This window comes from Anolis sagrei, chromosome X, assembly GCF_037176765.1.
Source record: "Anolis sagrei isolate rAnoSag1 chromosome X, rAnoSag1.mat, whole genome shotgun sequence".
NCBI classification, from domain to species: Eukaryota; Metazoa; Chordata; class Lepidosauria; order Squamata; family Dactyloidae; genus Anolis; species Anolis sagrei.
In genome coordinates this window covers 20,680,317-20,706,701 of record NC_090034.1, presented here as the reverse complement: position 1 = coordinate 20,706,701, position 26,385 = coordinate 20,680,317, and the positions used below count along the sequence as shown (strand labels likewise).

The window sequence follows — 26,385 nt, the reverse complement described above, 5'->3', positions numbered from 1 at the left end:
TTGCCCTATGATACAGTTCCAGAAGGCAGTTTAACTGCACTGAACTGCATTATATGGCAGTGTGGACTCATATAATTAATTTCAATGCAGTTAAACCACATTATATAGCTTGTAGATGGGGCCTCAGAGTTGGCACCATCTAGTGTTCAATCTTGTGTGTGAAAGCTAAAAAAAAACATTGGGTTTGCTTTTCAAACTGCAAAGAGAAGCAAGTAATAACGTTGTTGTTGTTGTTGTTGATGTTGTTGTTGTTGTTGTTACTGTTATTATTTTCAACCACTTCCAATTTCTGTCAAATAAGCAGTAAAACATTATGTCCGTTTTGTAATGCTTATTTGCATTATAGTTATGTTTACTTCATAACATTCTGTATTTCACTCCTATCGCTTCCTCTCTGGATGTAATCTATTGACAATTCCTTGTCAGCAACCCATATTTTTGCTATCTTTCCCAAAATATGGAAATGACTATGGAAATAGTTGGGAACTACAGTGGATACACACAAAAAACATGTTGCTTCCATGTCAGTGGGATGTTGAATCCATTTCAGGTTTTAATCCAAACCGGACTAGAAGTATCTAAGGAATTTGGAGGATAAAGCTTAGAACCTCTGCTATTTTCTTCCAAATTATCATTAAAACCCAAATTAATTACCCCAGGTGATATTGTCCACGTATTTACAGGTTTTAGATGGACTATTTTTATGTCATGAACCAACCAAAGAAACAAACCTGAATCTCTTCTGGATTTAAATTGAGAAACGTAGTGATATCCATATCAACCTGAGACCTGGCCAAGTTTTTCAGGTCTTCGGCAGATGCTCCTCCTTAAAAAAGGGAAAAAGAGAGATGACAAAAACTATGAAGGTGATAAATATCATCTAAACATAGCTTTGAAACCCAGGATGCAAACCAATGGATTTAAATGACTAGAAAAGATATGTAAACATGGCTCTTGTTTTTCCTTCTTTCAGCCTTCTTTTCTCCCTAAAGCCACTCCTCATAGGGATTCATTGGAGCTCGATGACTTTGCCATTGCTCACATTATTGATCTATATTCTCAGAGATCAACAATATGTTTAATGATGTTAATGCAATAGTTACTGTTATTACCTTTGATAGAAGGGAGAAATCATATTTTTAAATGGCTCACCTAAATATGGCTGGATTAAGGAATAGTAAGGACTGGTTCCATTTTCAGGAGCAAATGCAGTTGAAGCTTTTCCATATAGGAGGTCCTTCTTGCTTTGGGAACAGGTGGAAATGTCTAATTTCTCAGCATTCCTAAGAGAAATGAAATGCAAGAGTTGAAACTTTCTGTCTGAGTCATGTTCATATGCTCCGGAAAGCAACAATATCACATGACGTTGGGCAATATCCACCTTACCGAATGGCTTCAGGGTTAATTTGTTGTAGTTGATCTTCACCCAAATAGCAGAGATAAACACCTCCCAACAGGTCAAGAATGGGACTGGTGAGTGTGCCTCCTGACTCCAAGTATCTTGCAACCAGTTCCCTGAGCTGCAAGGAAAAGAGTATTTATTTATCCTGTCAGAAGCAAATTGAGGGTACAGTTATAATGTATTGAAGAACACAAACAAAGTTAAAATTTGGCATTGTACTAGATTTCCTTTGATCAGAAGCTGGACACTTGGAGCGCCTCTGATGTCATTGTGGCAGGGCTCAGGTCGCATTGTAGTAAATGGTCTGTGGTTTGCTCTTCTCCAGACTCATATGTTGTAGACTCCACTTTGTAGCACCATTTCTTAAGGTTAGCTCTGCATCTTGTGGTGCAGAGCTTGAGAAGGAAAAGAGTCTGTTCAGCGCCTTCCAAGTCACCCAGTCTTCTATATGGCCAGAAGGAAGTTTCTCATCTGGTATCAATCACTGATTGAGGTTCCGGGTTTTTAGCCTGCCACTTTTGGACACTCACTTGCTGAGGTGTTCCTGTGTGAATCTCTGTAGATCTTAGAAAGTTATTTCTCAATTTAAGGCATTGGCATGCTGGCTGATATCCAAACAGAGGATAGGCCAGAGATGTCAATGCCTTGGTCCTTTTATTACTGGCTGCTACTTCCTGACAGATGTCAGGTGGTGCAATATTAGCTAAACAGTATAATTTCTCCAGTGGTGTTGGGTGTAGACATCCTGTGATAATGCAACATGTCTCATTAAGAGCCACATCCACTGTTTTAATTTGGTGAGATGTATTCCAACACTGGGCATGTGTATTCAGCAGCAGAGTAGAAAAGTGCAAGGGCAGATGTCTTCACTGTATCTGGTTGTGATCACCAGTTTGTGCCAGTCAGCTTTTCTATGATATTATTTCTAGCACCCACTTTTTGCCTGATAGTCAAGCAGTGCTTCTTGTAAGTCAGAGCACGGTGCAGGGAAACTCCCAGGTATTTTGGTGTGCTGCAGTGCTCCAGAGGGATTCCTTCCCAGGTAATCCTCAGAGCTTGAGAAGGAAAAGAGTGGAAAAGCACCGGACCGTTTTGATGTTAGGTCAAACAATCAGCTTCTTTGCACCAGATTTTTTGCAAAGAGCAACATTGATCTTGCAATTACAACAGTGTTCTTGCAAAGTGCAACATTGTTCTTGCAATAAGTAACATTCTTGCAATGAGCAACGTTCTTGCAACAAGCAACATCATTCTTGCACCAACCAATATTCTTCCAATGAGCAGCATTATTCTTTTAAAGAGCAACACCATTCTTGCAATGAGAAACATTGTTCTTTTAATGAGCAACAACATTGTTCTTGCAATGAGAAATGTCATTCTTGCAACGTGCAACATAGTTTCTGCAATGAACCACACTGTAAGAATGATGTGCATTGCAAGAACACTGCGCAACCTCATCCTTGCAATGAACATCATTCTAGAGGGAGTCCTTTACCGGCGCTGCGTCCCAAGCCCCATTGTCTGGGTTCAGGAGAGCCGCAAGAGTGTCGCTGGACGTCACATTCCATCTTCTGATCTCCTCTGCATTATACTGATGCGCAAGGAAGCCGAGCAGCCTCAGCTGATCCTCTGGAACACCATTGGGGTAGATCTAAGAAAGTAGTCCAAAGAAATATAAGTAAATGTACAACAGAATCAAATGGATAAACACCTTAGAAACTCCCTTTTTTGGAAGTTTTCAAACAAAGGTTGGATAGCCATCTGTCTGGGGTGCTTTGATGGTGTATACTTGCACCAAAGAAGGGGTAGGACTGGATGGCCTTGGGATCTCTTCCAACTCTATGATTCTCTATCAAGCCCCTCTTTTGGAATCATAGCACATTGATTCCAGCTTGGCTCCTTCCTGTAGAATCCTGTGATTTGAAGTTTAGGCAACCCTTGTCCAGGGAGCTCTAGGGTCGCACCAAACTACAAATCCCAGGGCTCAATAGGATGCTTTGTGGGTCCACTCAATTACCTCATCCAGCTTCCTTTTCGTCACGGTCAAGTAGTCATTGGGCAGCGGCTGCTCCAGCAAAGTGGCCAAGCTGCCTCTCAGGACCTCATTGTCAAGACAGGCATCAAACTGCCCAGCCGAATCATAGAGGATGATGAAGAGTGGGTCTTCCAAGGTGCTGGCCGTGATGGGACCCGATTGGCATTCTGGGGGCAGAAACCAGAGTTAAGGAGTCACCCATCAACGGGCCATTTATGAGAAACCACCAGTGCAAATCACACAACAATGCATTGTCCGACTCTTCAAGAACCTTTTCCAGCCATCACTATTACAAGAACATTATGGTCATTGGCCTCACAAAGAAAAAAGGAGGAAGGAAGGAAGGAAGGAAGGAAGGAAGGAAAAAGAGGGAGAGACAGAGGAAGGGAGAAAAAGAAAGTGCGAAGGTGGGAGAGGAAAGAAGGAAAGAAGGATGGAAAAAGAGAAGGAAGGGAGAAAGGAAGGAGGGAAGGAAAAAGAGAGGGAGAGAGGAAGGAAGGAAGGAAGGAAGGAAGGAAGGAAGAAAAAGAAAGGGAGGAAGAAAAGAGGGGAAAAGGGAGAGAGGAAGGAAGGGACGGAGGAAGGAAGGAAGGAAGCAAGGAAGGAAGAAGAGAGGAAAGGAAAAAGAGAGGAAAGAAGGAAGTGAGAAAGGAAGGAAAGAAGGAAAAGAGAGTGAGAGGGAGAGAGAGAGGAAAGAAAGAAGGAAGGAAGGATGGATGGAAGGAAGGAAAAGAATGGAAAGAGGGAGAGAGGAAAGGGAGGAAGGAAGGAATTAAAAAGAGGGATGGAGGGATGGAGGAAGGGAGAAAAAGAAAGAAATGGAGGGAGGGAGGAAGAAAGAAAGGGAGAAAGGTCGAAGAGAAGGAAGGAGGGAGAGAGGAAAGAAGAAAGTAAAAAGAGAGGGAATGAGGGAGGGAGAAAAAGAAGAAAGAAAGGTAGCTAGAAAACAGAGGGAAGGAAGAAAAGAAAGAAACAGAAAAGAGGGAAGGAATTCAGAATCCAGAAAGCATGGTGTAGTGGTTTGAGCCTTGGACTGTGGCTCGGAACCCACTGGGTGCCTTTAGGGAAGTCCCACTCTCTCAGCCTCAGAGAAAGACATCAACAACAACAACAACAACAACAACGCTATAGTCCACCCCCACCCCCTCAATAGACTGAGGGACCCTGAACTGGCCTCCTGCTTATAAAGTTTGAGGACCCTTGACTACATTGAACCGATATGCCTGTATCATAAACCATATTCCCCTTACCTTCTGTTGCCCGTTTTGACCTGGCTGCAGCTGCTGGATTGGGGCCAACAGTCCTCAAAAAGAGCCTGGTTTTCTCCTTCTGGGCCGCGCTTTGCCCATCAAACGCATCAGAGACGCTCCTGAAGAAGGCGACTCTCTCTTGCTGAGGAAGACGATATGCATTGAAATCATATACAAACCCAGCATATATGGGCACAATACAGAACATGGGTCAACTTACTGCATTAATGCGATTCCAAATGGAGCGGTTTATGTAGAAAGCCAGAGGCCCGAGGTCTTCTAGGGTGCCATCATTCCAGGACTCAGGAGCCCTATAGAGGCAGAAGAAATATCATCATCATCATCATCATCATCATTGCACACAGGAAAGTGAGACATTTTGCAAAAAAAAAAACATTAAAAAGAGAGGTTAGCTCAGGCATGGGCAAAGTTTGTCCCTCCAGCTGTTTTGGACTTCAACTCCCACAATTCCTAACAGCCTGCTGGCTGTTAGGAATTGTGGGAGTTGAAGTCCAAAACACCTAAAGGGCCAAATTTGCCCATGCCTGCGTTAGCTCTTTTGGAGCCATCACTCACTTGTACGGAGACATTCCATTGCTCAGGTGCGCATTGAGGGCCATGATTTGGGCTTCGCTGAGTTCAGGGCACAGTTTCAGGTTCTGCAAAACCTCCGGGTCAGAGTCGTTGATGACAGAAGCATCCATGTCGCACACAAAGGCCCCGAGGAGCTGGAGATGCGCTTTGCTTAAAGTAGTGCTTCCCACTCCCTTGAAAAAGAGGCAATGAGTTTAATGTTTAGAGCAGAGCTTCCCAGACTTCCTATCTTGCTGAGTAGATAAATAGGTACCACTTCGGTGGAGAGGTAAAAGGCACCCCTGAAAAACATGGCATCCAAGGACAACAGCCTCCTAGTGTGGAATTCAGAACAACAGCACCCCCCCCCCTCCCATGACCAAGTTGAGCACAGCGTCCAGATGTCGGAAATGGAGGGAAAAGAGGGAAGTTTTGCCTCTTACTGTCTATCTTTGTTATTAATTGTGTAACGGCATTGAATGTTTGCCATGTATGTTTCTGTAATCTGCTCTGAGTCCTCCCAGGGAGATAGAGCGGAATATAAATAAAGTATATTATTATCACAAAAATAATGGTCAACAGATTGTCTTTCCTTAATTAGAAACTGATCCATTTTAGTGATAATGACTGCAACTCAATCAACAAAATATAAAAGTTATAAGTACCTACATTTGAACAACAGCAACGCTGCACTTCTGTAGGGATTAAACCTCTCAGGAGGTTTCGAAAGGGAGGCTGGATGGCCATCTGTTGGGAGGGCTTTGACTGTGTCTCCCTGCCTGGCTGAAGGAGGTGGAATAGAGGGAACCTCTTCCAGTGGAGTCTCCTTCTCTGGAGGCTTTTGAACTGAGGCTGGATGGCTATCTGTTGCGAGGGCTTTGACTGTGTCTCCCTGCCTGGTTGAAGGGGGTGGACTAGTTGCCCTTTGGGGAACTCTTCCAGTGGAGTCTCCTTCTCTGGAGGCTTTTGAACTGAGGCTGGATGCAGGCCCGTAGCCAGGATTTCAATTCGGGGGGGGGGGGTGAGTTTGTTTCAGGAGGGGCTGAGTTTGAGTGAAAGAGGGTCTACCATAGCAAACCTTTTGTATTGTTACCCCAATACCCCCATGCATATGGGATATATTGAGCATGGTGATCAGATATTCATGATATGAATAAACATAACAGTTTAAATAATGCACCAGTAAGGCCTTTTCGCAAACCACCATGAGAATTTCGGGGGGGGGGGGGCTGAAGCCCCCCAAGCCCCCACCCCCTGGCTACATGCCTGGCTGGATGGCTATCTGTTGGAAGGGCTTTGATTGTGTCTCCCTGCTTGGCTGAAGGAGGTGGAATAGAGGGAACCTCTTCCAGTGGAGTCTCCTTCTCTGGAGGCTTTTGAACTGAGGCTGGGTGACTATCCATGGGGGGGGGGGGGGTTGACTATGTTATCCTGCCTGATTGAAGAGGGCAGACTACATGCCCTCTGGGAGTCCCTTCTTCCCTCTCCTTGGCTCTGCCTTTGCTTGTAGAGGGAGCATTTTTCAGGTGACACACCTGTGGACTACAGGTGGCACACTAGTCTGTCCCGACTTTCCCAGTTTGGAAAGCTCTGATTGAGAGCACAGCAATGGCAGAAGGAAGCAGCAACAGATGTGACTTACAAAGCATCTCAAGGCACTCTCCAAGAGCCTGGTCCTCTGAGCTGATCCATTGGCCAAAAGGTTGAGGTCTCCTTGGGAAGCCAAAGAGTAAAACCCTTCACAGTTTGTGCTGTCAACTTGGTCAAGGCTGAAAGATAAACAGCAAGGATTAGTGATAATACATCAGCTGGGAATTATTATTGCTAACAGCTATAATGCTGATACTGGGTCTGAGTTTCCTGCAGAAGACTCTTTTTTTCCAGCTGATGTATTTTCCTCTCTCTTGGGTATCAAGCTAGGTAACTATCCATAGTATACTCTCAACTAATTGGCCAAAATGTGAAGAAATAATACTTTAAGTTTAGTTTGTCTTCATTTGCTTTGAATGCCTGTATTTCGAAATTAATATCTAGTCAATACAGAGTGCATTTTATGATATAGTATATAATAGTACCCCTCAAGCAACCAGAAAGTACATTCCCCATGAGTGCCAGTTAACTACTGCATTTGCATCCTTATTTTTGTCTCTCCATTACTAGATTTCATACTAAGGACAATCCTTAAATTAAAAGTGTACTAAAGGTGCATCTGCACTGTGGATTTAATGCAGTTTTGACACCACTTGTACTGCAAGGGTTCGATGCTATGGAAGGCTCCAACTACAACTTCGAGCATTCCGCAGTCATTGAAAATGGTGCCAAACTGCATTATTTCCGCAGTGCGGATGCACCTTTATGTAAGTGGGGAGGACAATAGATCTCAGGTATACAAGAGCTGGATCCTTCTTCCATCCTGATCTGTTGTTTGTTGTTCTTTCCAAAAGGAAAACGTAGTGCAACTCACGGGAAGAAAAGCAGCACATCTGGAGGGTAATCGGTGAAGTTGGCATTCAGGTTGTTCTTCGCCAGAAGCCGGGCCACGCAGGAGAGCTATTGCAGGGAGAAGAGCAAATGCATATGAGAACAAGGCTATAGCTTTGTCCACTATATATGGCCACTTGGTGAGTTTTTCCTTCCCATCAAAGATTATTTTAGATCTTTCCAAACTTTCTCAGCTATGAAGGACACAATCTGATCTCTCTGAACAGATGACCATCCAGCCTCGGTTCAAAAACCTCCATAGAAAGAGAGACCCCCCAAAGGGCATCTAATCCACCCTCTTCATCTATGAAGGAGGACACAATCCGATTCCTCCTGACAGATAGCCATACAGCCTTAACTCAATAACTTCCAGAGAAGGAGACCCCATTAAAAGAGACCCCCAAAGGGCATCTAGCCCAATTTCTTTTGCAATTAAGGAAGGCACAGTCAAAGCCCTCCTGACAGATGGCCATCCAGCCTTAGTTCAAAAACCCTCATTGAAAGATACTAATTCCCTACTGGAAGAGACCCTTAGAGGGCATCTAATCCAACCCCCTTCAGCCATGAGGGAGAACACAATCTGCTTCCTCTCAACAGAGAGTAAGCCAGCCTTAATTCAATAACTTTGAGAGAAGGAGACCCCATTGAAAGAACCCCCCACCAAAGGCATCTAGTCCAACCCCTCTAGCAATTAAGTTAGACACAGTCAAATTCCTCCTGACAGATGGCCATCCAGCCTTAATTCAAACCCCCTCATTGAAAGATATGATTTCCCACTGGAAGAGACCCCCAGAGGGAATCTAGTCCACCCTCTTCAGCCATGAAGGAGAACACAATCTGCTTCTTCCCAACAAAGAACAATCCAGCCATAGTTCAATAACTTGGAGAGAAGACCCCATTGAAAGAGACCCCCAAAGGGCATCTAGTCAAACACCTTTAGCAATTAAGGTAGACACAGTCAAATTCCTCCTGACAGATGGTCATCCAGCCTTAGTTCAAAGCCCCTCATTGAAAGATACTAATTCCCCACTGGAAGAGACACCCAGAGGGAATCTGGTCCAACTCCCTTCAGCGATGAAGGAGGACACAATCCGATTCGCCCTGAAAGAGAGCCACCCACCCTCTGTTTATTAAACCTCCAAAACTACAGTAAAGATTGCTATTGTCCCTGCAGCAATAACAAGAGTATCCCTGTGGGCAACTAAACCAGGAAATCCTATTTGGATGGACCCCCATGAGGGTCTGACTCCAGAGGCAAACCAAGAATGGGCAACTTGGTAGTCCCTGAACAGACTCAAAAGTGGAGTTGGCAGATCAAAAGACAACCTGGCAAAATGGCATTGTCTAAAAGAAATCTCCACCTTGTGCGACTGTGGAGCAGAACAAACAACTCTGCATCTGTATGCTTGCCCACAACGCCCTGCCTCACGCACAGAGGAAGAACTGTTTAAAATACCGACAATGTGGTCGTTGTTGCTCCGTTTCAGTCTAAAATTATTTAGCCGCTTGTGCTCACTCTATTTTATCAGTTTTATACTAATTTATTAATGCAATGCTTTTGACACGAAATAAATAAAACCTGAAAACACGTGGGTCTTAAAGGGACAGGACCCAACCACCTGCTCTATATGGCTTTCCGAAAACAATGTCTCACCTGTCCATTACTCAGATTGGCGTTTTTAATTTTCACTTCTTGAACCAGTGACGAAAATTGCTCGGCTGACAATTTGCCAGCCGCGTTGCATTGGAAGCCTTGGAGGATGAAAGCTGAAATCCTAGGAAAAAGAGCCGGTTAATATTTTGTATCTAGGAGGAGGATGGACTCATGGCTTAATTCAGCATTGCCATTAGCCCAACTCAATACTTGCAAAAGGAGTGGCATTAATAATAATAATAATAATAATAATAATAATAATAATAAGGTTGTTGTAGGTTTTTTTGAGCTATACGGCCATGTTCTAGAGGCATTATCTCCTGACGTTTCGCCTGCATCTATGGCAAGCATCCTCAGAGGTAGTGAGGTCTGTTGGAACTAGGAAAAAGGGTTTATATATCTGTGGAATGATATAAATGAATAAACGAATAAACAAAATGAAATTAAATAAAATAACACTAATAAATAAATGCAATGAATTAATAAATACATACAGAATAAATAAAAATGAATTAAATAAAATGAATGAATAAAGAAATGGAATGAATACAATGAATAAAATAAAGAAAACAAATAAATCATATAAAATGTGTAAAATAAACCAACAAATAATACAAATAATGTCAAACTCACTCGGTGTAATTGTCCGTCCTGGAAAGCACATTTTCAAAAAGGATCGCTGCCTAGGAATTAAAGAGAAGGGGGGGAAAGACTTTGAAGATGTCGAGCAGGAACAAAATTAAAGCTATGTTTAGGTTGTTTGGGGCAGGAATATATCTCTTAGGGTGCATCTATACAGCAGAATGAATGCAGTTTGGTACCACTTTGATCACAAGGCTTAAAGGCTATAGAGTCTTAGGAGCTGTAATTCTGCAAGGTCTTGAGCCCTCTCTGCCAAAGAAGGCTTGGCGTCTTGTCAAATTACAACTCATCGTGTTGAATTGAGTGAAGTGGGATGGAACTGTGTTTAAGTCTACAGTAGAGATGCACCCTTAGCTGGACCCGAGAAGGCGAAGTTGTTACCTGCTGGGAAGACCACTGCTTTTTGTTGATTTCACGCAGGTCTGGGTTCTCCCCCTGAGACAGCAGCAGCGAGATCGGGACTTGGTCCACCAGCTCATTCGGGATGTTGTTCAGGATGTCATTGAAGGAGGAGGAGTTGGATAAGATCTGCGAGGAAGCCATAAAGGGACCAATCAGAGATCCCGAATAATGTTCCTCAAAGGCATGGGTCCCCACACTACAGCCCATAGGCTGGATCTGGTCCACCAAGGTCACTTCCACAGCCCACACCGGAAGAGTTGCTACCACCACGACCCTTTCCTTTCCTCTCTCTATCTCCCTCCAAAATGCAAGGGATCCTCTCCAACTTCTTCTTGCTTCTTAAATCACCTTTCCTTTATTTTCCTCTCTCTATTTATCCCCAGAATGGGGGGAAGGGAGAAAGAAAGAAAAAGTAAGAAAGAAAAGGAGGTAGGAAAAACATAGGGAAGGAGAAAAGGAAGAAAGAAAGGCAGGTAGGGAAGAGAAGAAAAGAAGGAAGAGAAGAAAGGGAGGGAGGGAGGGAGGGAGGGAGGGAGGGAGGGAGGGAGGGAGGAAGGAAGGAAGGAAGGAAGAAAAAAGAAAGGAAACAGAGGGAAAGAAGAGAACAAAGCAAGATAGGAAAGCAATAAACAAAGAAGGAAGGAAGAGAAGAAAGGGGGATAGGGAAGAAGGAAGGAAGGGAGGGAGGGAGGGGAAGGGAAGGGAAGAAGGGAGGGAGGGAGGGAGGGAGAGAGGGAAGGGAAGGAAGCAACCATAGATGGAAGGAAGAGATGAAAGGGAGGAAGGACAGATGGAAGGAAAGATGGAAGAGAAAAAAGAGAGAAAGAAAAGGAGATAGGAAAAGAGAGGAAGGAGAAGAAAAGGAGGAAGGAAGGAAGGAAGGAAGGAGAGAGAGAGAGAGAGAAGGAACAGAAGAAAGGAAGGAAGGAAGGAAGGAAGGAAACAGAGAGGGAAGGAAGAAAAGGAAGGAAGGAAGGAAGGATGGTAGGAAACAGAGAGGGAAAGACTTCATAAAGCGTGACATAGTTTGAACCTAGGACTCTGTCTCTGAACCTACTGAGTGCCTGTAGGCAAGTCCCTCTTTTAGTCTTAGAGAAAGAAATCTTGATAAGAACACTCTGTGAGAGGTTTGCCTTTGGGTCACCCTGACTTTGAAATTATTTGAAAGCACACAACAACAACAACAGCAGCAGCAGCACTATAGTCCACCCCAACAGTCTGAGGGTCCCTGAACTGGATCTCTGCTTAAAAAGTTTGAGGACTCCTGCTGTAAGGTGCCAAATCTTATCTGCTTTTGGATGCTAAGCAGGGTCAGCTCTGGACAGGATTTGGAGGGGAGACCACCAACAAATCCCAGGTGCTATCGGCAATATAGTAGAGGAAGGAATTTCACCACAGTCTTGAGATTTGCCCTAGGTGCTCCTCCTAAACCCAGGTATTTTACCTTGCTCACAAAGGCTTTCTCCAGGTGCTCCGGGCCTCGTCTGAGCATGCTCACAAAGTGGGCGTCTTTGGCCAGCTCAATGGCCGATCCAGCTGAAATGCGGTCAAAGCTTGTGCTGGGCAAACCCTGTGCCAAGGTGCCCAGGCTCTGGAACTTCTCTGCTGTATCCAGCTGAAAAAACGCAGAAAAATAAGTCTTGCAGCATCATGCAGCATCACTTGCCATGGCTCAATGCAACGGGATTGCAAGAAAGACCAAACTACCTCTTCCATGATTCCATAGCATTGAGCCATGGCAGTCCAAATAGGACCAAACTGCATTAAGTTCTACAGTGTGGATGCACCTGGCTGGCTATTGCTGGAACGGAGATGTTGGTCCAAAGCTGAGCTTTGTCCTTCTGAGATGTTTATATTTGTTTGCAAATGTTGCAGCAAGTTTTTGGATTTTAAAAAACCCTCCAAATATAGGAAATCGATCAGTCTTTAATTTGGCAGAATGGAGAGAGAAGAAAACCTCATGGAATATAAGTTTCCTTAGGAGCTTTTTTATAACCTTCTGTGTTTACATAAAAATGCTGTTAATCGGCTATGGAACAACAGCATTGCATCATTATAGAACAACCCCTACTATACTTATTCATCTGGGAAAAACCTAGATAACACAAAATTAATGTAAAATTATTTGCAAATATTTATATATAACAAAGCCAATTTTTATTTTATTTTATTCCAACTGCTTTTCTACCTGGCACAAGAAGGAATGACTTACCCAAAGTTCTTTGCTCGTATATCTCTGTGCTTAACAGCCTTGACAGTTGACGAAAATAGTTTGAATTCTCCCTATACCTTTTTATTGGCCTCTTTCTGGGGGGTTTCCCCCTCCAAATGGGGCCCCATGAGGTCATCTAGTCTTGCCCTCTTTGTATCAAACATTGTGGAGACTTACTGTGAAGCCATTGCGGAGGATCCTGCTGACCAGCACCTGGGACTGGCCCCTGTTCCAACCCTTGACCTGTCCCAGAGATGCCAAGACCTTGGGGTCCTTTAGGATGTCTGCGGTGAGGTTGGAGATCTGGCCGGTGGTCAGTCCCACAGCCTGCTGCCCCAAAGCCACCAGGGTCTGGCTGTCAAAGGCCTTGATCTGGGTCACAAGCATCGTAGCAAGCTGTGGAAGGGAGAGGAAGGGAAAGATGTGAAATAAGAAGGAATGGCACAGGTAGGATGCAAAGATACATTTGGGACATCATCACACGCAGTATACTCCACGTTTCTGCACTTCAGAAATGGCTACTGATGGAGCTCATCACACGACATATGCCCATTCAATGGGTTTCTAGTCATTTGTTTCGTTTCCAAATGGGCCGTGGCTAATCTAAAGGACAAAACTATGGTCCTCAGCACTTTACTAATTGCATGGGATAAAGTCCTTGGAGAGACGTTCATTAAAACAGAGTTTTCCAAAACGTGTGTTAGGATACATGACTGTGTTGCTTGTTGTCCACAGGAGCATTGCATGAAAAAGGCTCCTCCCTTCGATGCAGGAAGACACAGTCAAAGCCCTCCCAGCAGACAGCCATCCAGCCTCAGTTCAAAAACTTCCAGAGAAGGAGACTCCACTGAAAGAGACCTCCAAAGGACATCTGTTCCACCCCCTTCAGCCAGGCAGGAAGTCACAGTCAAAGCTCTCATGACAGATTGCCTTCCAGCCTTGGTTCAATAACTTCCAGAGAAGAAGACTCCACTAGAAGAAACCTCAAAGGGCATCTATGCTATTTATGCTATTAAGTACACAATCAAAGCTCTTCCAACAGATGGCCATCCAGCCTCTGTTTAAAAACCTCCAGAGAGGTTTAATCCCTACAGAAGTGGAGTGCAGGTACTGTTCAAGCATATATCCTATTAGAAAATTTATAATTCTCATGATTTATTGATTGAGTTGCAGTTATGACCACCAAAATGGATAAATTTCTAATTAAGTAAAGAAAATCCGTTGACAACGATGTTTGTGATGAGCCCCATGAAATGACTCTAGAGGAAACGATGCAAGAACTAACTGTAAGACATAAGAAACATAAAGGGAAAATGTCCAAACCTCATTTAAACAGTAAATATTATATGAAACTATGTATAGTATGTATATTATATGTTATATATATTGTATAAAACTCTTATGAGGGGTTGGCTTAACCTCTGGTTTGCTAGTAAAACTGAATGACTGTCGCGAAAGGATGCAGGTCTCAAAAGCGTGGCAGCAACATGGAAAGTTTGGAAAGCTCTGCATTAGAGCGTTGTTTGCATTGGGTAGTAAATGAAGGCAAACCCTCTGCAAATCCTCTAGAGCTCACCTTATGATCAAATGGATTCACCCTTCCATGGATATGGCAATTTCCAACTACCTATTGACTTCTACTAACTCTTCCAAACCCTAGAATATCCAGAAGGTGCGCTATATGTCTTTCTATCTCAAGTGCTTGTTATGCCGCCACAAAACTCACCTGATGGTCAGCGGAAGATGGTTGGGAAGAGTTGCAATGGAGATTGACCCGAGCGATGAGGTCCAAGGCCTCCTCGGGGCTGAGACTGGAGATCATGGTGGACCGCCGCGCAAAGCAGAGGAGCTGGTTTGGAAGGCTGGGAAGGAAGTCAACATTGGGGTAGACTGCACTGTTTTATCCCCCTTTATCCTTCCCTTTTTGTGGTATGCTTTTTGATATTCAGATTGGTAAATACAGAACAGGTCCACCTTTATCCACGGATTCGATATCCACGATGGCACTTACCCGGCATACCTCTACACCAGGTTTGGGCAAACTTTGGCCCTCCAGGTGTTTTGGACTTCAACTCCTACAATTCTTAGCAGCCATTAAGGTCCAAAACACCTGGAGGACTGAAGTTGGCCCATGCCTACTCTTCACTGCAGAATGAATGTAGTATGATACCACTTTTACTGCCATGGCTCCATGTGATGGAATAATTGGAGCTGTAGTCTGTCGAGGCAAGAAAGGCCTTGTAAAACTACTACTCTATGAGTTCACAGCATTGAGCCATGGCCATGAAAGCGAAATAGAGTGGACTAGATACCCTTTGTGGGGGGGGGGGGGTCTCTTCCAGTGGAGTCTCCTTCTCAGGAAGTATAAACCACTTTAAATTCCAAACTGGGGGAAAAGTGGTGGTGGTTATGATGATGATGATAATAATAATAACAATTTATTATTATTATTATTATTATTATTATTATTATTATTATTATTATTATACAAAATAAAATCTGTTTTGATTTTTTCATGTTCTCTAAGGCTAAACTAAGACCCGGAGGACCAGGGTTCAAATCATCCATCAATCAGAAGAATTGCCTACAGCCTTTCTTGAAGGTTTGCTGTAAGGATACAGTAGATGGAGAAAATTATATGTATATGTATATATCTCCTTGGAAGGAAAGAGAAACATATCCTTTCTCTGTATTCACTGGTTAGGGAACAGTGTGCTTCATCTCTACAAAATGTATGACTCCCATTCTCCTAAATATTCATAAGGGATGGGAGTGAACGTAAACTGTTTTCACCTTCATTCTTTCCTTAGTATAAGGATTTTCCACTCACCTGTTGAGATTGAAATCCGACGCAACTGTCAGAATCGCATCGGCATACATCTCTGCCAAATCGTCACGAATTGCATAGCGATAGATGAGCTCCAGGTTGTCTCGGTTAAATGCAAGACCTTGGAACTAAGGAAAGACAAAAAAAAAAAAAAAGGTTTTCCAATATCTGTCCTCAAAAATGTGGGGCAAAAGGGTTTTTCAGAACAGTCTCCATTGTTTGCATGATACAAATTTGGCCGCTATTGCAATTTTAACTTCTATAGCTGCCTTGAATCCTGGAGGAGGAGGAGGAGGAGGAGGAGGAGGAGGAGGAGGAGGAGGAGGAGGAGGAGGAGAATAATAATAATAATAATAATAATAATAATAATAATAATAATAATGGCTAGAATTTCATGTGGGAGTTCTGTCTTCATAAATGGGCAAAAATTGGTCAGTTTCATAATCTTCATATCTGGCAGACATACTGCACAGCAGAACCATAATAATAATAATAATAATAATAATAATAATAATAATAATATCATCAAATCGGCAAAAGTGGAGGATCGTATGTGTACTATTTGAAGACCTACAAAATATAAATATTAAAATAAAATTAAATGCTACAGCTATTAAAACAATTCAGTTAAAATCTGGTACGGATGTACATTGGATACTCTTGTGGCCTATTTCTTAGTATCCCATTGGGAACAATTCCAATGGGGACTTTCATTGGGTACTATTAGCCCCAATTACTACTACTACTACTACTATTATTATTATCATTATTGTTGTTATACATATGATTATTACTACAGTAGAGTTTTGCTTTTCCAACATAAACGGGCCGGCAGAACATTGGATAAGAAAAAATGTTGGATAATACAGAGGGATTAAGGAAAAGCCTATTAAACATCAAATTATGTAATGAGTATGTTATGATTTTACTAATTAAGCACCAAAACATCATGTTTTACAACAAATTGACAGAAAAAGCAGTTCAATACACTGTAGCGTTATGTAGTAATTACTGTATTTATGAATTTAACAGCAAAACAGGCAAGGGTTCTTCCTTTCTCCTACACTGGACTGCGTTGGATAATACAGAATGTTGGATGAACAAAGGTTGGATAAGTGAGACTATACTGTATTTATATCTCACAGTTGCTAACACTAAAATCCATTCAATATGTTAATTTAAACCCAGAGCATACAAACATTAAAATATAGTTAAAAACAGGTTTTGTTTAAAATGCATAGTTAAAACCAACACAACTATTTAACTAGTTCAGATCTACTGAGAGATTGGCCAGAAATAGAGATGATATGTGAAAGGAGCATTTTAAAGCTTTGCAGTGTGCTACCTAATTGCTGGTGGCAACGTTTGAATTCACCCCTTGGATCCTGTGCTTTGGAGAGCTGTGGACACTGTTTGGAGTTTTGGACAAATTTATTGGTTGTATGTTTTGTGATTGAATTGAATCAGGACTGGATTTGGTCTACTCTTCTGCTTGTTCCTTGAAAGCTTGTTACTGAGAACTGGATGACTTGGACTGGATGACTACACTGCTGGAGATACCAGGGCCAGACATTTGAGAAGGAGATTGCATTGAGAATACTGTACATCTGTCGAGAGATACGTACGATGCTTGTGCTGTGGTTCGTGAGCAGCCGCATGTCTCTTGCACTGCTAAAGCGGATGTAACTTCGAAAATACATGACCAGCCAGTTGGACATCCCTCGGTCGCTGATGTTGTAGCAGCGAGGTTTGTCATCTGTGGCTGCAACAGAAACAAATGGGGGTTCTGTTGATGGAGGTGAAATCTCAAGCATCTCTCGTGTGGTGGAGAAATTCAATAAAGAGCTTCTCTCTCTCTCTTTTGCTTTTGCAACTTCCACCTGAAGGCTCACCTGTCAGGTAAGCCTTGATGGAGAAGTAGATCTCCTCCTCCCGGCCTTCAAATAGGGCAATGTTTTCGTTCAGTTTGTTCACGCTGGAAACAGAAACAATGGGATCAGAGAAAGAATTCATGCATGCTCTGCTGAGGATATTGACCTAAAATAGGACTTTGAGTTGGGGATAAAGGGGTCAGAGTATTGGGGACAACTCTTAACATAAATAGATATGATAGATACAAGAGAGAGAGAGAGAGAGAGGTCAGGGATGAATATAAATAGATATGACAGATACTATAGATATGATAGATATGATGGATAGAGATCAGTGACAGACAGAAATAGATAATTATAAATATGATACATAGACAGATAGATTTGAGATGGTCATAAATAGATATGATAGATTAAATAGATAGGGATGGGCATAAATAGATATGATTAAGAGGTACGATAGATATGATAGAGGCAATAGATAGATAGATAGATAGATAGATAGATAGATAGATAGAGATCAGGGATGGGTATAGATACAGATAGATCAATAGAATAGGTAAATATCAGAGATGGACATAGACACAATAGACAGAGCGATGAGATAAGACAAGGATTGGCATAAATAGATAAGATAGATACAAGAGTTATGTGAGAGAGGGAGATTAGAGATTGACATAAATAGGTATGATAGATAAGGCAGATATGACAGATAGAGCTCAGGGATGGGGACAGATATACATTAGATAGATAAAGATCAGATATTGGCACAACTAGATATGATAGATAAGATAGAATGATAGTTGGACATAGATAAATAGATACAATACATAGAGATCTGGGATGGGCATAGATAGATAGTTGGACATAGATATACAATAGATGATAGAAAGTTGGACATAGACAAATAGAGATCAGGAATGGGGGTAGCTAGAATAGAATAGAATAGAATAGAGATCAGGAATGAGGATAGATAAGTAGGTAGATAGAATAAATAGAGATCAGAGATGGGGATAGATAGATAGATAGATAGATAGATAGATAGATAGATAGGATAGATTGAGATCAGGGATGACAATAGATAGATAGTTAGATAGATTAGATAGAAATCAGGGATGGGGGAGATTGATGGATGGCTGGATAGATAGATAGATAGATAGATAGATAGATAGATAGAAAGAAATCAGAGATGGGGATGGACAGATAGATAGATAGATAGATAGATAGATAGATAGGATAGAATAGATTGAGATCAGGGATGACAATAGATAGATAGATAGATAGATAGATAGATAGATAGATTAGACAGCAATCAGAGATGGCAGTAGATAGATAGATAGATAGATAGATAGATTAGATAGAATAAATTGATAGAACAGATAGAGATCAAGCATGAGAACAGATATAGATAGATACATTTATAGATAAGTTAGATAGAATAGATAGAAATCAGAGATGGGGAGATGGATGGATGGATAGATAGATAGATAGATGGAAAGTTGGACATAGATAAATAGATACAATAGATGGAGATCAGGGATGGCATAGATAGGATAGATAGATAGTTGGACATAAAAAGATACAACAGATGGAGATCAGGGATGGGCATAGATAGGATATAGACAGGCAGACAGACAGATGCCCTGCTCTCCCTATGATGGCAGCCTGTCATCTTCCAATGGTGTATGGATCATGCTTACATTTTATTATAGGTCTCGCAGCTGGCATTCAGGGTTTCACTCGCGTTGAGCACATCTCCATTGAGGAACATGAAATAACTGTCCAGTCGGCCCTCGAGCCACCGTTCCACTTCAGTCTCATTGTCATTGGACACCAGAGAGGGCCAAACGCCCGCCAAGAGGGCCGCCTTGGTGCCATCTGAAAGCAGGTCCTGCCGAAGGGAGGCCAAAGAGAGGTCGGACAGAGGGATGGGACACATGGCAGCTCCTCATTCCCACTTTGTTGGGGCCAATTCCCACATCGGTTTTCTCCTTTATTCCTTACCGTAACATTTTTCTTGTTAAAGTGGTCGATAAACAAGCCGCTCCTTTCATAGTGTTGTAACCAAATGGTCAAGAATGGGTCATCATTCAGGAATCCATTTTGAGCAAATAAGTTGGATGCCACATCCGGAGGGATTGTGTTCACAATCTGGAAAAATAAGTGAGCATTAAAATGCTGGAGATTAAGATATTAAAATATATCCCCCATATCCATGGGACCAGTATCCACAGTTTCATTGATCTACACTTGACAAAAAATGTCCTCTCTAGGCATTTTCAAGGCCCTCCAGAATGTCACTACGAAAATATTTATGGATATATGGCATATTATTGGTTTTGCAAAACTATCTCCATTGGTAAATTCAGCACAAGACTCCCCATTATGTTGTCGGTTACCTAGAATGGAAACATTGGATGATATTAATGTTACCTTCTGAAGGTCAGATGCAGGGATTAAAGTGCCCAGGTCTCTCAAAGTCAGAAAGTTTGCAAACCCCTGAAACATCTCTTCTAAGAAGATGGAAAAGCTGGCATTTGTAGCGTAGCATCTGAGTGAAGAGTCTACATAATTTGAAGAGAAGAAAGAATCAGATGGATGGATGGAAAAAAGAAAAGGAGGAGTAAACAATTAGATTAGTCCAAATGTCTGGATTTCAGGTTTGGAAAACCATCCAGTGTTTCGGGATCTCAAACATTTGGTTATTAGACCCTCCTTAATAACACCCCATTCTCAAAATGTAATCAATATACATCCATCGGGTGTTCTCGTATTCCTTTATGGAAACCTCCGTTGGAAAACAGAGGGATAGTTGCGTGATTTATAGTTTTCTCCTGCATCAATCACACCCTCCCTATGCTGTGCACTGGACTGATTGTCTCAGAGTCAAGATATTAAAATCAACCCAAACATTGCAGAGTCCTTATCAGTTGACAGCAGAGTTTTATTGCACAGCCTGATCTTGTGCCACTCACTGTTTTAAGAAAACTCTTTTACTCTGGTTTTCATCCAAAACTCACAGTGGAGGCTTTTAATCTTGACATGTCACTTTATGTACAGTTATATACACACACATCAAGATCCTCGATCTCCTATCAGTGTATACAGAGATATACTCAAGACAAATACAGATATCAGCAACAGATGTACAGCAAGAAGCGAGAGAATCATGCTGAGAGAGAGAGAGTACATGCTTCCTGTCCACTTTTATACCAGTTGCTTCTGATCATCAAACGGGAATGACAGTGAATGATGCCACACTTGTCATGCCTGTCACATGGTCATGACTCAGTATCTTTGCCTGTCCCTCAAGTTACACATCATCACCCATTTAACCCTTCAGTAGGAATGTGACCACATGTCCATTAGAACTGTATTTTCCAACAAGTTTTGCACAATGGGGTTACAATCAATGCATTCCTATCTAATAGTCTCAGTCTTTCCAGTGATGCCATTTAAAGTACAATAATAATAATAATAATAATAATAATAATAATACTAACACTTTATTTATACCCCACTACCATCTCCCCAAGAAAACTCGGTGTGGCTTACATGAGGCCGAGCCCAAAATACAATAATACAAGCAATAACAATGCAAGCAATTTAAAAACAACAAAACAATAAAGCAATAACACAAGCATTATCAATAGGACAACACACTTTAAAATCTATGGGTAGGCCAAATGTAATTAAAATTAAAAGATTAAAAAATAATGCTGGACATGGGCAAAAAAGTGATGGGGCGGTTTGTGGGAACATACGAGCAGACCTAAAACAATATAAAGTGCTTTGGAGGACAAAGTGCTATGCAGCGGATAATTGCTTACTTGAGTTGAAAGTCAAGATCGCTTTGCAAATGCTTTGCCTGGTGACATTGCTGATATCCCCAATGGAAGCGTTAAGCAAAGTGACCCTAAAAGAAAGCAAAAGCATTAAGTGTTCCAAATTCACCAGGCCCCTACGAAAGTGGAGTATTTGTGACTAATGGAAAATAAATAGTTGGGAGATCACCTCTTTAGGAATCTCTAGGTCCTCTAACATAACCTTATGGTCAATGTCCATAAGGTTGCCCATCGAATCAAATGAGAGAACCTACACGTCCCTCTGAAAGGGTTCTCTTGGAGAATTGACCTGGGGTCATTTCATATGAACCATTTTTCAACCTTGTGCACACGCGTTTGGGTACATCCAAATGGGGATGAGCACCACTCCCCAGAGTCAGACACAACTAGACATAATGTCAACGGGAAACCTTTACCTTTACCATGGGTACATCCTTTGAAAAATTATAATGGGTGAAATAACTCTTACATGGCATTAACAATGGGACAGTTTCTGTCCTCCAAATGGTCAAACAAGAGCTGGACATCCGAAGCGTTCATTCCTGGCATCAAACCCGGGAGGCGTTGCTCCACCCAGATGAGGAATTCAGCATCATCTGCTTCCTGGAATATCGGCTGTGCTAAAGTCAGAACCCGGCTCAGGAGGCTGGCTTGGATCTCGTTGGCCAGGCTCAGGTTGCTCTAGAAACCAAGAAAAGAAATGAGGGATTAATAAACTAACTGCTACATCTTATACTTAATGCAGTTTGACATAGTTTTAACTTCCATTGAATTGTGGGAGTTGTAGTTTTTGCAAGGACTTTCACCTTCTTAGCCACACAATGCTGCAGAAGCTACAACTCCCAGGACTCCATAGCATTGTGTCGGGACAGTTTAAAGTGATATCTAAATGCATTCACTTTACAGTGTAGACGCACCCTTAGTAAAATTACAAATCCCAGGGTCTATAACATGGCGCCAGAGAAGGTTAAATGGTGCAGAACAGCATTCATTCTATGAAAGAGGGTGCACCCAACATCATGCTTTCAGTTGGCCTCTTTGCAAACACTGATATTCCAGACGAACTGAGCCATGTCTTTGAACTGAGATGTTATCACAAACAGTCTTTCCAAAGAACAACAGGCTTCCTGATATACCTGTCTGTTGAATTCATCCATGAACTCTGTCAATGTGGAGGTTTCTATGAGGCTCATCACGGTTTCCGCATCTCTCGGAGTCCTCAAGGTGCCTGCGGAGGCTGACAGTTGTGCAAGTTGCTTCACGGTGAGGTTCCCAAGGACATCCCACTGGAGACAAGAAGGCAAGGATCAGTGCAAGTCTCGGGATGCTCTGAACTTGCAGCCAAGGTGACACTCTCTCAGCCTCAGAGGAAGGCAATAGCAGAGGATGCATTTCCATCTATCCCTGAGCAAACTATTTACCACATTGAATCTGGAGTTCAGGGAAAGGAAGTCTTGATATTTCGCAAAGCGGCTGAATCTTCCGAAATTGGCCGCCAGCCATGTGGCACTGTTGAGGTCTCCAGTACAAGCCGACCCTAAAATATAATAGCAATAATAATAATAATAATAATAATAATAATAATAATAAACGGTATTTCTTTATTTCCTGCCTCTCCTCACTGCTTGAATGAAGTGAAAGGATCAATTATGCTTTGGCATAGGCTGCAAAGAGCTGTCTATGGTGCTGAACTTTGGAAAATAATATTGAAAAATCGCTTCTCTGGAGGATGTCTGGGCATCTGTCTGGAGATCAGAAGTCTGGGTCCAACTTTTGAAAGCATTGAACCCATTTGGGGTTCATGGATAATCTGCCTTGTAATTTGGATTGAAACCCAGTTTGGATTCACTATTGACATGGAATCCACTGAAGTCAGGCTAGGATCTTGGACCCAGCTTGATGGACCAAAACAGAAGCTTCTGTTCTCTTCTCCATTATAATATATGAAAGGCATATACTATCTTGCCAAATTGCAGAGCCTTGCAAAATGTTTACTCCCGACTTTGCCATTTGCAAAGCAGAGCATTACAACAGAGGTGGAGGAAGTAACTTATTTGGGATAAGGCCAAGAGATTGCAGTATTCCTCAATAGTAACTATCGGATCCTTGATAGTTTGGAGACCTTACTTACCATTGGAATCCAATGCTTGCAAATAGGGAAGCTGGAAAGAATGGAAGACGTCCTCCTGAATGGAGTGGTTCATCTTCACAAACTCCGCGTCTAGACCTTTAACACTGTAGAAAAAGAAGAATTGGTTCTGTTTTTCTTTGGAAGAGCATCCTCTGAGATATGATCCTGGAGGAGAGTTCTACAGAGAGTGGCTTTTAAAAAAAAGACCAATAAGTGGGTCCTAATGCAAAGTAAGTATGAAGCCAAGACAACGAGATTGATTCTGTAATATTTTGGAAACATTATGAAAAGTCTGGACTTGTTAGAAAACATATTAATGTGTGGTCAAAGGCTTTCATGGCCATGTTCCAGTAGCATTCTCTCCTGACGTTTCACCTGTGCCATCTTCAGAGGTTCTATTGCTAGTGAAGGAATGGAGTGTCTATATATCTGTGGAATAATGTCCAGGGTGGGAGAAAGACCCCTCGTCTGTTTAAAGCAAGTGTTCATGTTGCAATTAGCAAGTTTGAATAGCATTGAGTAGCCATGAAGTTTGCAAAGTCAATAAATGAGGGTATCTGCATGAAGGTAGCCTGGCCTTTGTTTCCTGGAGGCACCCTCTCTTTGGGAGGTGTTAACTGGCACTTCATTGTTTGCTGTCTGGAGTTCTCCATTATGTCACACTACAACCATTGCCACAACCATTATGCCAGAAGCCTTTGAAATCCACATTTTTTTTCGTGTCAGGAACAACTTGAGAAACTGCAAGTTACTTCTAGCGTGAGAGAATTGGCCGTCTGCAAGGACATTGCCCAGGGGATGCCCGGATAGTTTTGATGTTTTACCATCCTTGTGGGAGGCTTCTCTCATGTCTCCACATGGGGAGCCAGAGCTGACAGAGGGAGCTCATCCGTGCTCTCCCCATATTTAAACCTGCGACCTGTTGGTCTTCAGTCCTGCCGGCACAAGGGTTTAACCTGTTGCACCACAGTAATGGGTTAAAACCTTGTCCCCATGAAGCACGTAGACAATTTGAAAGAAAGGAGGATACAATGAAAATGAATAAAATCTGGTTACCAATATTAAAAAAAAACAAAAACACCAGAATCAAGACAGTAAATAATGAACACCACTCTGAAATGGAGCCCCGGTGGTGCAGTGGGTTAAACCCATGTGCCGGCAGGACTGAAGACCGACAGGTCACAGGTTCGAATCCAGAGAGAGCGCGGATGAGCTCCCTCTATCAGCTCCAGCTCCTCATGTGGGGGCATGAGAGTAGCCTCCCATAAGGATGGTAAAACATCAAACCATCTTGGCGTCCTCTGGACAATGTCTTTGCAGATGGCCAATTCTCTCACACCAGAAGCAACTTGCAATTTCTCAAGTCGCTCCTGACACGACAAACAAAACAAAACAAAACTCTGAAACAGGAGAAATCCAGATAGCAAACAATCAATTGATAGATAATACCTCCAAAACAGAGGATGCCTTCAGGCAACAACAGCCAGATACCTTCACTGATTGACTTTGCAAACTTCATGGTTACTCAAATGCTATTCAAGCTTGCTAATTGCAACATTCACACTTTTTTTTAAACAGACAAGGGTTCTTTCTCCCACCTTAGACATTATTCCACTGGTATATATACACCTCACTTGCTTCATTGCCAACAGGCTTCTGCACATGCCAAACACAGACACAGGCGAAACATCCGTAGAGAATGCTGCTGGAAGATGGCCATACAACCTGAAAAACTCACAGCAACCCAGTGATTCTGGCCATGAAAGCATGAGCAAAGGTCTTGCAAAGCTGACTTGGAGGTCTCCAAAGTCAAAGTCAACTTGATGATGATGATGAAGAAGACCAATAAACACTGCATACATTGCCTGGTATTGTCCACACTGCAAGCTTTCATTCTGGAGGCATTGCAGGAGGTCGGTAGGGATGGCCGATATAAAAGGCCGGAGTCTCCGCTGGAACCAGGCGGACACAAACTCAGTCTCGTTGAAGCGGTCCTCCTTTTGCAGCCTCTCCTCCCATAAAGCTCTCAAGATGACCACTTTCCAGTTGGAGGCAATGAGCGAAGAGTTCACAATCTACAAGGAGGAGAGATGACTCTTTATGAAGATACTGAACATCGCTATCGGCCAAATGTGGTAGGCAAATGAAAAGGAAAGTCTGGAATCAAGCAAAAGCATCCAATGTCCATAGATGCAGCCAGAGTTAGGAGAGTAATTACTGTCCCGAAAAGAGATTCCCAGCAAATTAAAATACAACTCTGGCTCCCTTGATAATGTTTTCATCTGAATATAAATTAATATATTAAAATGTCTTGGATATAGAAATATGCTTATGGATATATATGTGTTTGTGTGTGTATTTAAACACATACACACATATATACACACTCCATACCCTTGTTGCTGCAAGAAGAGGTTGATAATTAATCTATTATTATTATTATTATTATTATTATTATTATTACACTTCAGACTGGACTTATAAATATGTAGCTCAAGTATGGGCAAACATGGGCCCTCCAGGTGTTTTGGACTTCAACTCCCACAATTGGCTGTTAGGAATTGTGGGAGTTGAAGTCCAAAACACCTGGAGGGCCGAAATTGGCCCATGCCTGGTGTAGATGCACCCATGCTCTTCTAGACCTGCTCCCTCCAAACAGTTTTGCTTCTACCTTGGTATTGAAGCTCTCCAGCGCTGCCTCCAGCTCCTCCGCATCCACTTCGCTGACCAGGACCCGAACCACGTCGAGTGGGATGTCCGCCTTCCTCCGCAGCGAAAAGTCCAAGGCACTCCCAATGAAAGTCCGGTTCACCTGGCTCAGGTTTTGGAACTATATACACACAAAGAGTCAGCAAGTTCAGCAGCTTGGCGGTTTAACCCGCTGCGCTACAGAGGGCTCATAAAAGATCAAATATTATATGGCAGCGTAGATTCAGCCTATGTAATTCTGTGGTCATCTTCCACTGGAATTCAATGACAGAGCAATGCTAGAAGACCTGGAAATGTGTAAAGAGAAGTGCTCCCTCCAGTTTTTAAAAACCCAGCCATTTATTTATTTGT

General features: G+C 42.3%; 1 protein-coding gene across 1 annotated transcript in view; it reads right to left on the bottom strand.

The window, feature by feature from the left end:
* The window catches only part of LOC132781548 (uncharacterized), a 30,295-nt gene extending 4,578 nt beyond the window's left edge, over positions 1 to 25,717 (bottom strand). Inside the window, exons 1-29 of the mRNA XM_067473475.1 lie at positions 25,709 to 25,717; positions 25,186 to 25,400; positions 23,326 to 23,429; positions 22,616 to 22,731; positions 22,331 to 22,480; positions 21,664 to 21,875; positions 21,180 to 21,265; positions 19,783 to 19,913; positions 19,354 to 19,500; positions 19,050 to 19,240; positions 17,371 to 17,453; positions 17,104 to 17,240; positions 15,482 to 15,606; positions 14,378 to 14,513; positions 12,829 to 13,047; positions 11,884 to 12,054; positions 10,419 to 10,565; positions 10,029 to 10,078; positions 9,396 to 9,516; positions 7,725 to 7,810; positions 6,903 to 7,029; positions 5,264 to 5,454; positions 4,908 to 4,998; positions 4,688 to 4,829; positions 3,420 to 3,604; positions 2,898 to 3,053; positions 1,387 to 1,520; positions 1,153 to 1,283; positions 732 to 826 (exon numbers count right to left, since the gene is read on the bottom strand). Of these exons, the coding sequence (XP_067329576.1) occupies positions 732 to 826; positions 1,153 to 1,283; positions 1,387 to 1,520; positions 2,898 to 3,053; positions 3,420 to 3,604; positions 4,688 to 4,829; positions 4,908 to 4,998; positions 5,264 to 5,454; positions 6,903 to 7,029; positions 7,725 to 7,810; positions 9,396 to 9,516; positions 10,029 to 10,078; positions 10,419 to 10,565; positions 11,884 to 12,054; positions 12,829 to 13,047; positions 14,378 to 14,513; positions 15,482 to 15,606; positions 17,104 to 17,240; positions 17,371 to 17,453; positions 19,050 to 19,240; positions 19,354 to 19,500; positions 19,783 to 19,913; positions 21,180 to 21,265; positions 21,664 to 21,875; positions 22,331 to 22,480; positions 22,616 to 22,731; positions 23,326 to 23,429; positions 25,186 to 25,400; positions 25,709 to 25,717 (3,888 nt within the window). The remainder of the gene's footprint in view (positions 1 to 731; positions 827 to 1,152; positions 1,284 to 1,386; positions 1,521 to 2,897; positions 3,054 to 3,419; positions 3,605 to 4,687; positions 4,830 to 4,907; positions 4,999 to 5,263; positions 5,455 to 6,902; positions 7,030 to 7,724; positions 7,811 to 9,395; positions 9,517 to 10,028; positions 10,079 to 10,418; positions 10,566 to 11,883; positions 12,055 to 12,828; positions 13,048 to 14,377; positions 14,514 to 15,481; positions 15,607 to 17,103; positions 17,241 to 17,370; positions 17,454 to 19,049; positions 19,241 to 19,353; positions 19,501 to 19,782; positions 19,914 to 21,179; positions 21,266 to 21,663; positions 21,876 to 22,330; positions 22,481 to 22,615; positions 22,732 to 23,325; positions 23,430 to 25,185; positions 25,401 to 25,708) is intronic.
* Between the last annotated feature and the right edge of the window lie 668 nt (positions 25,718 to 26,385).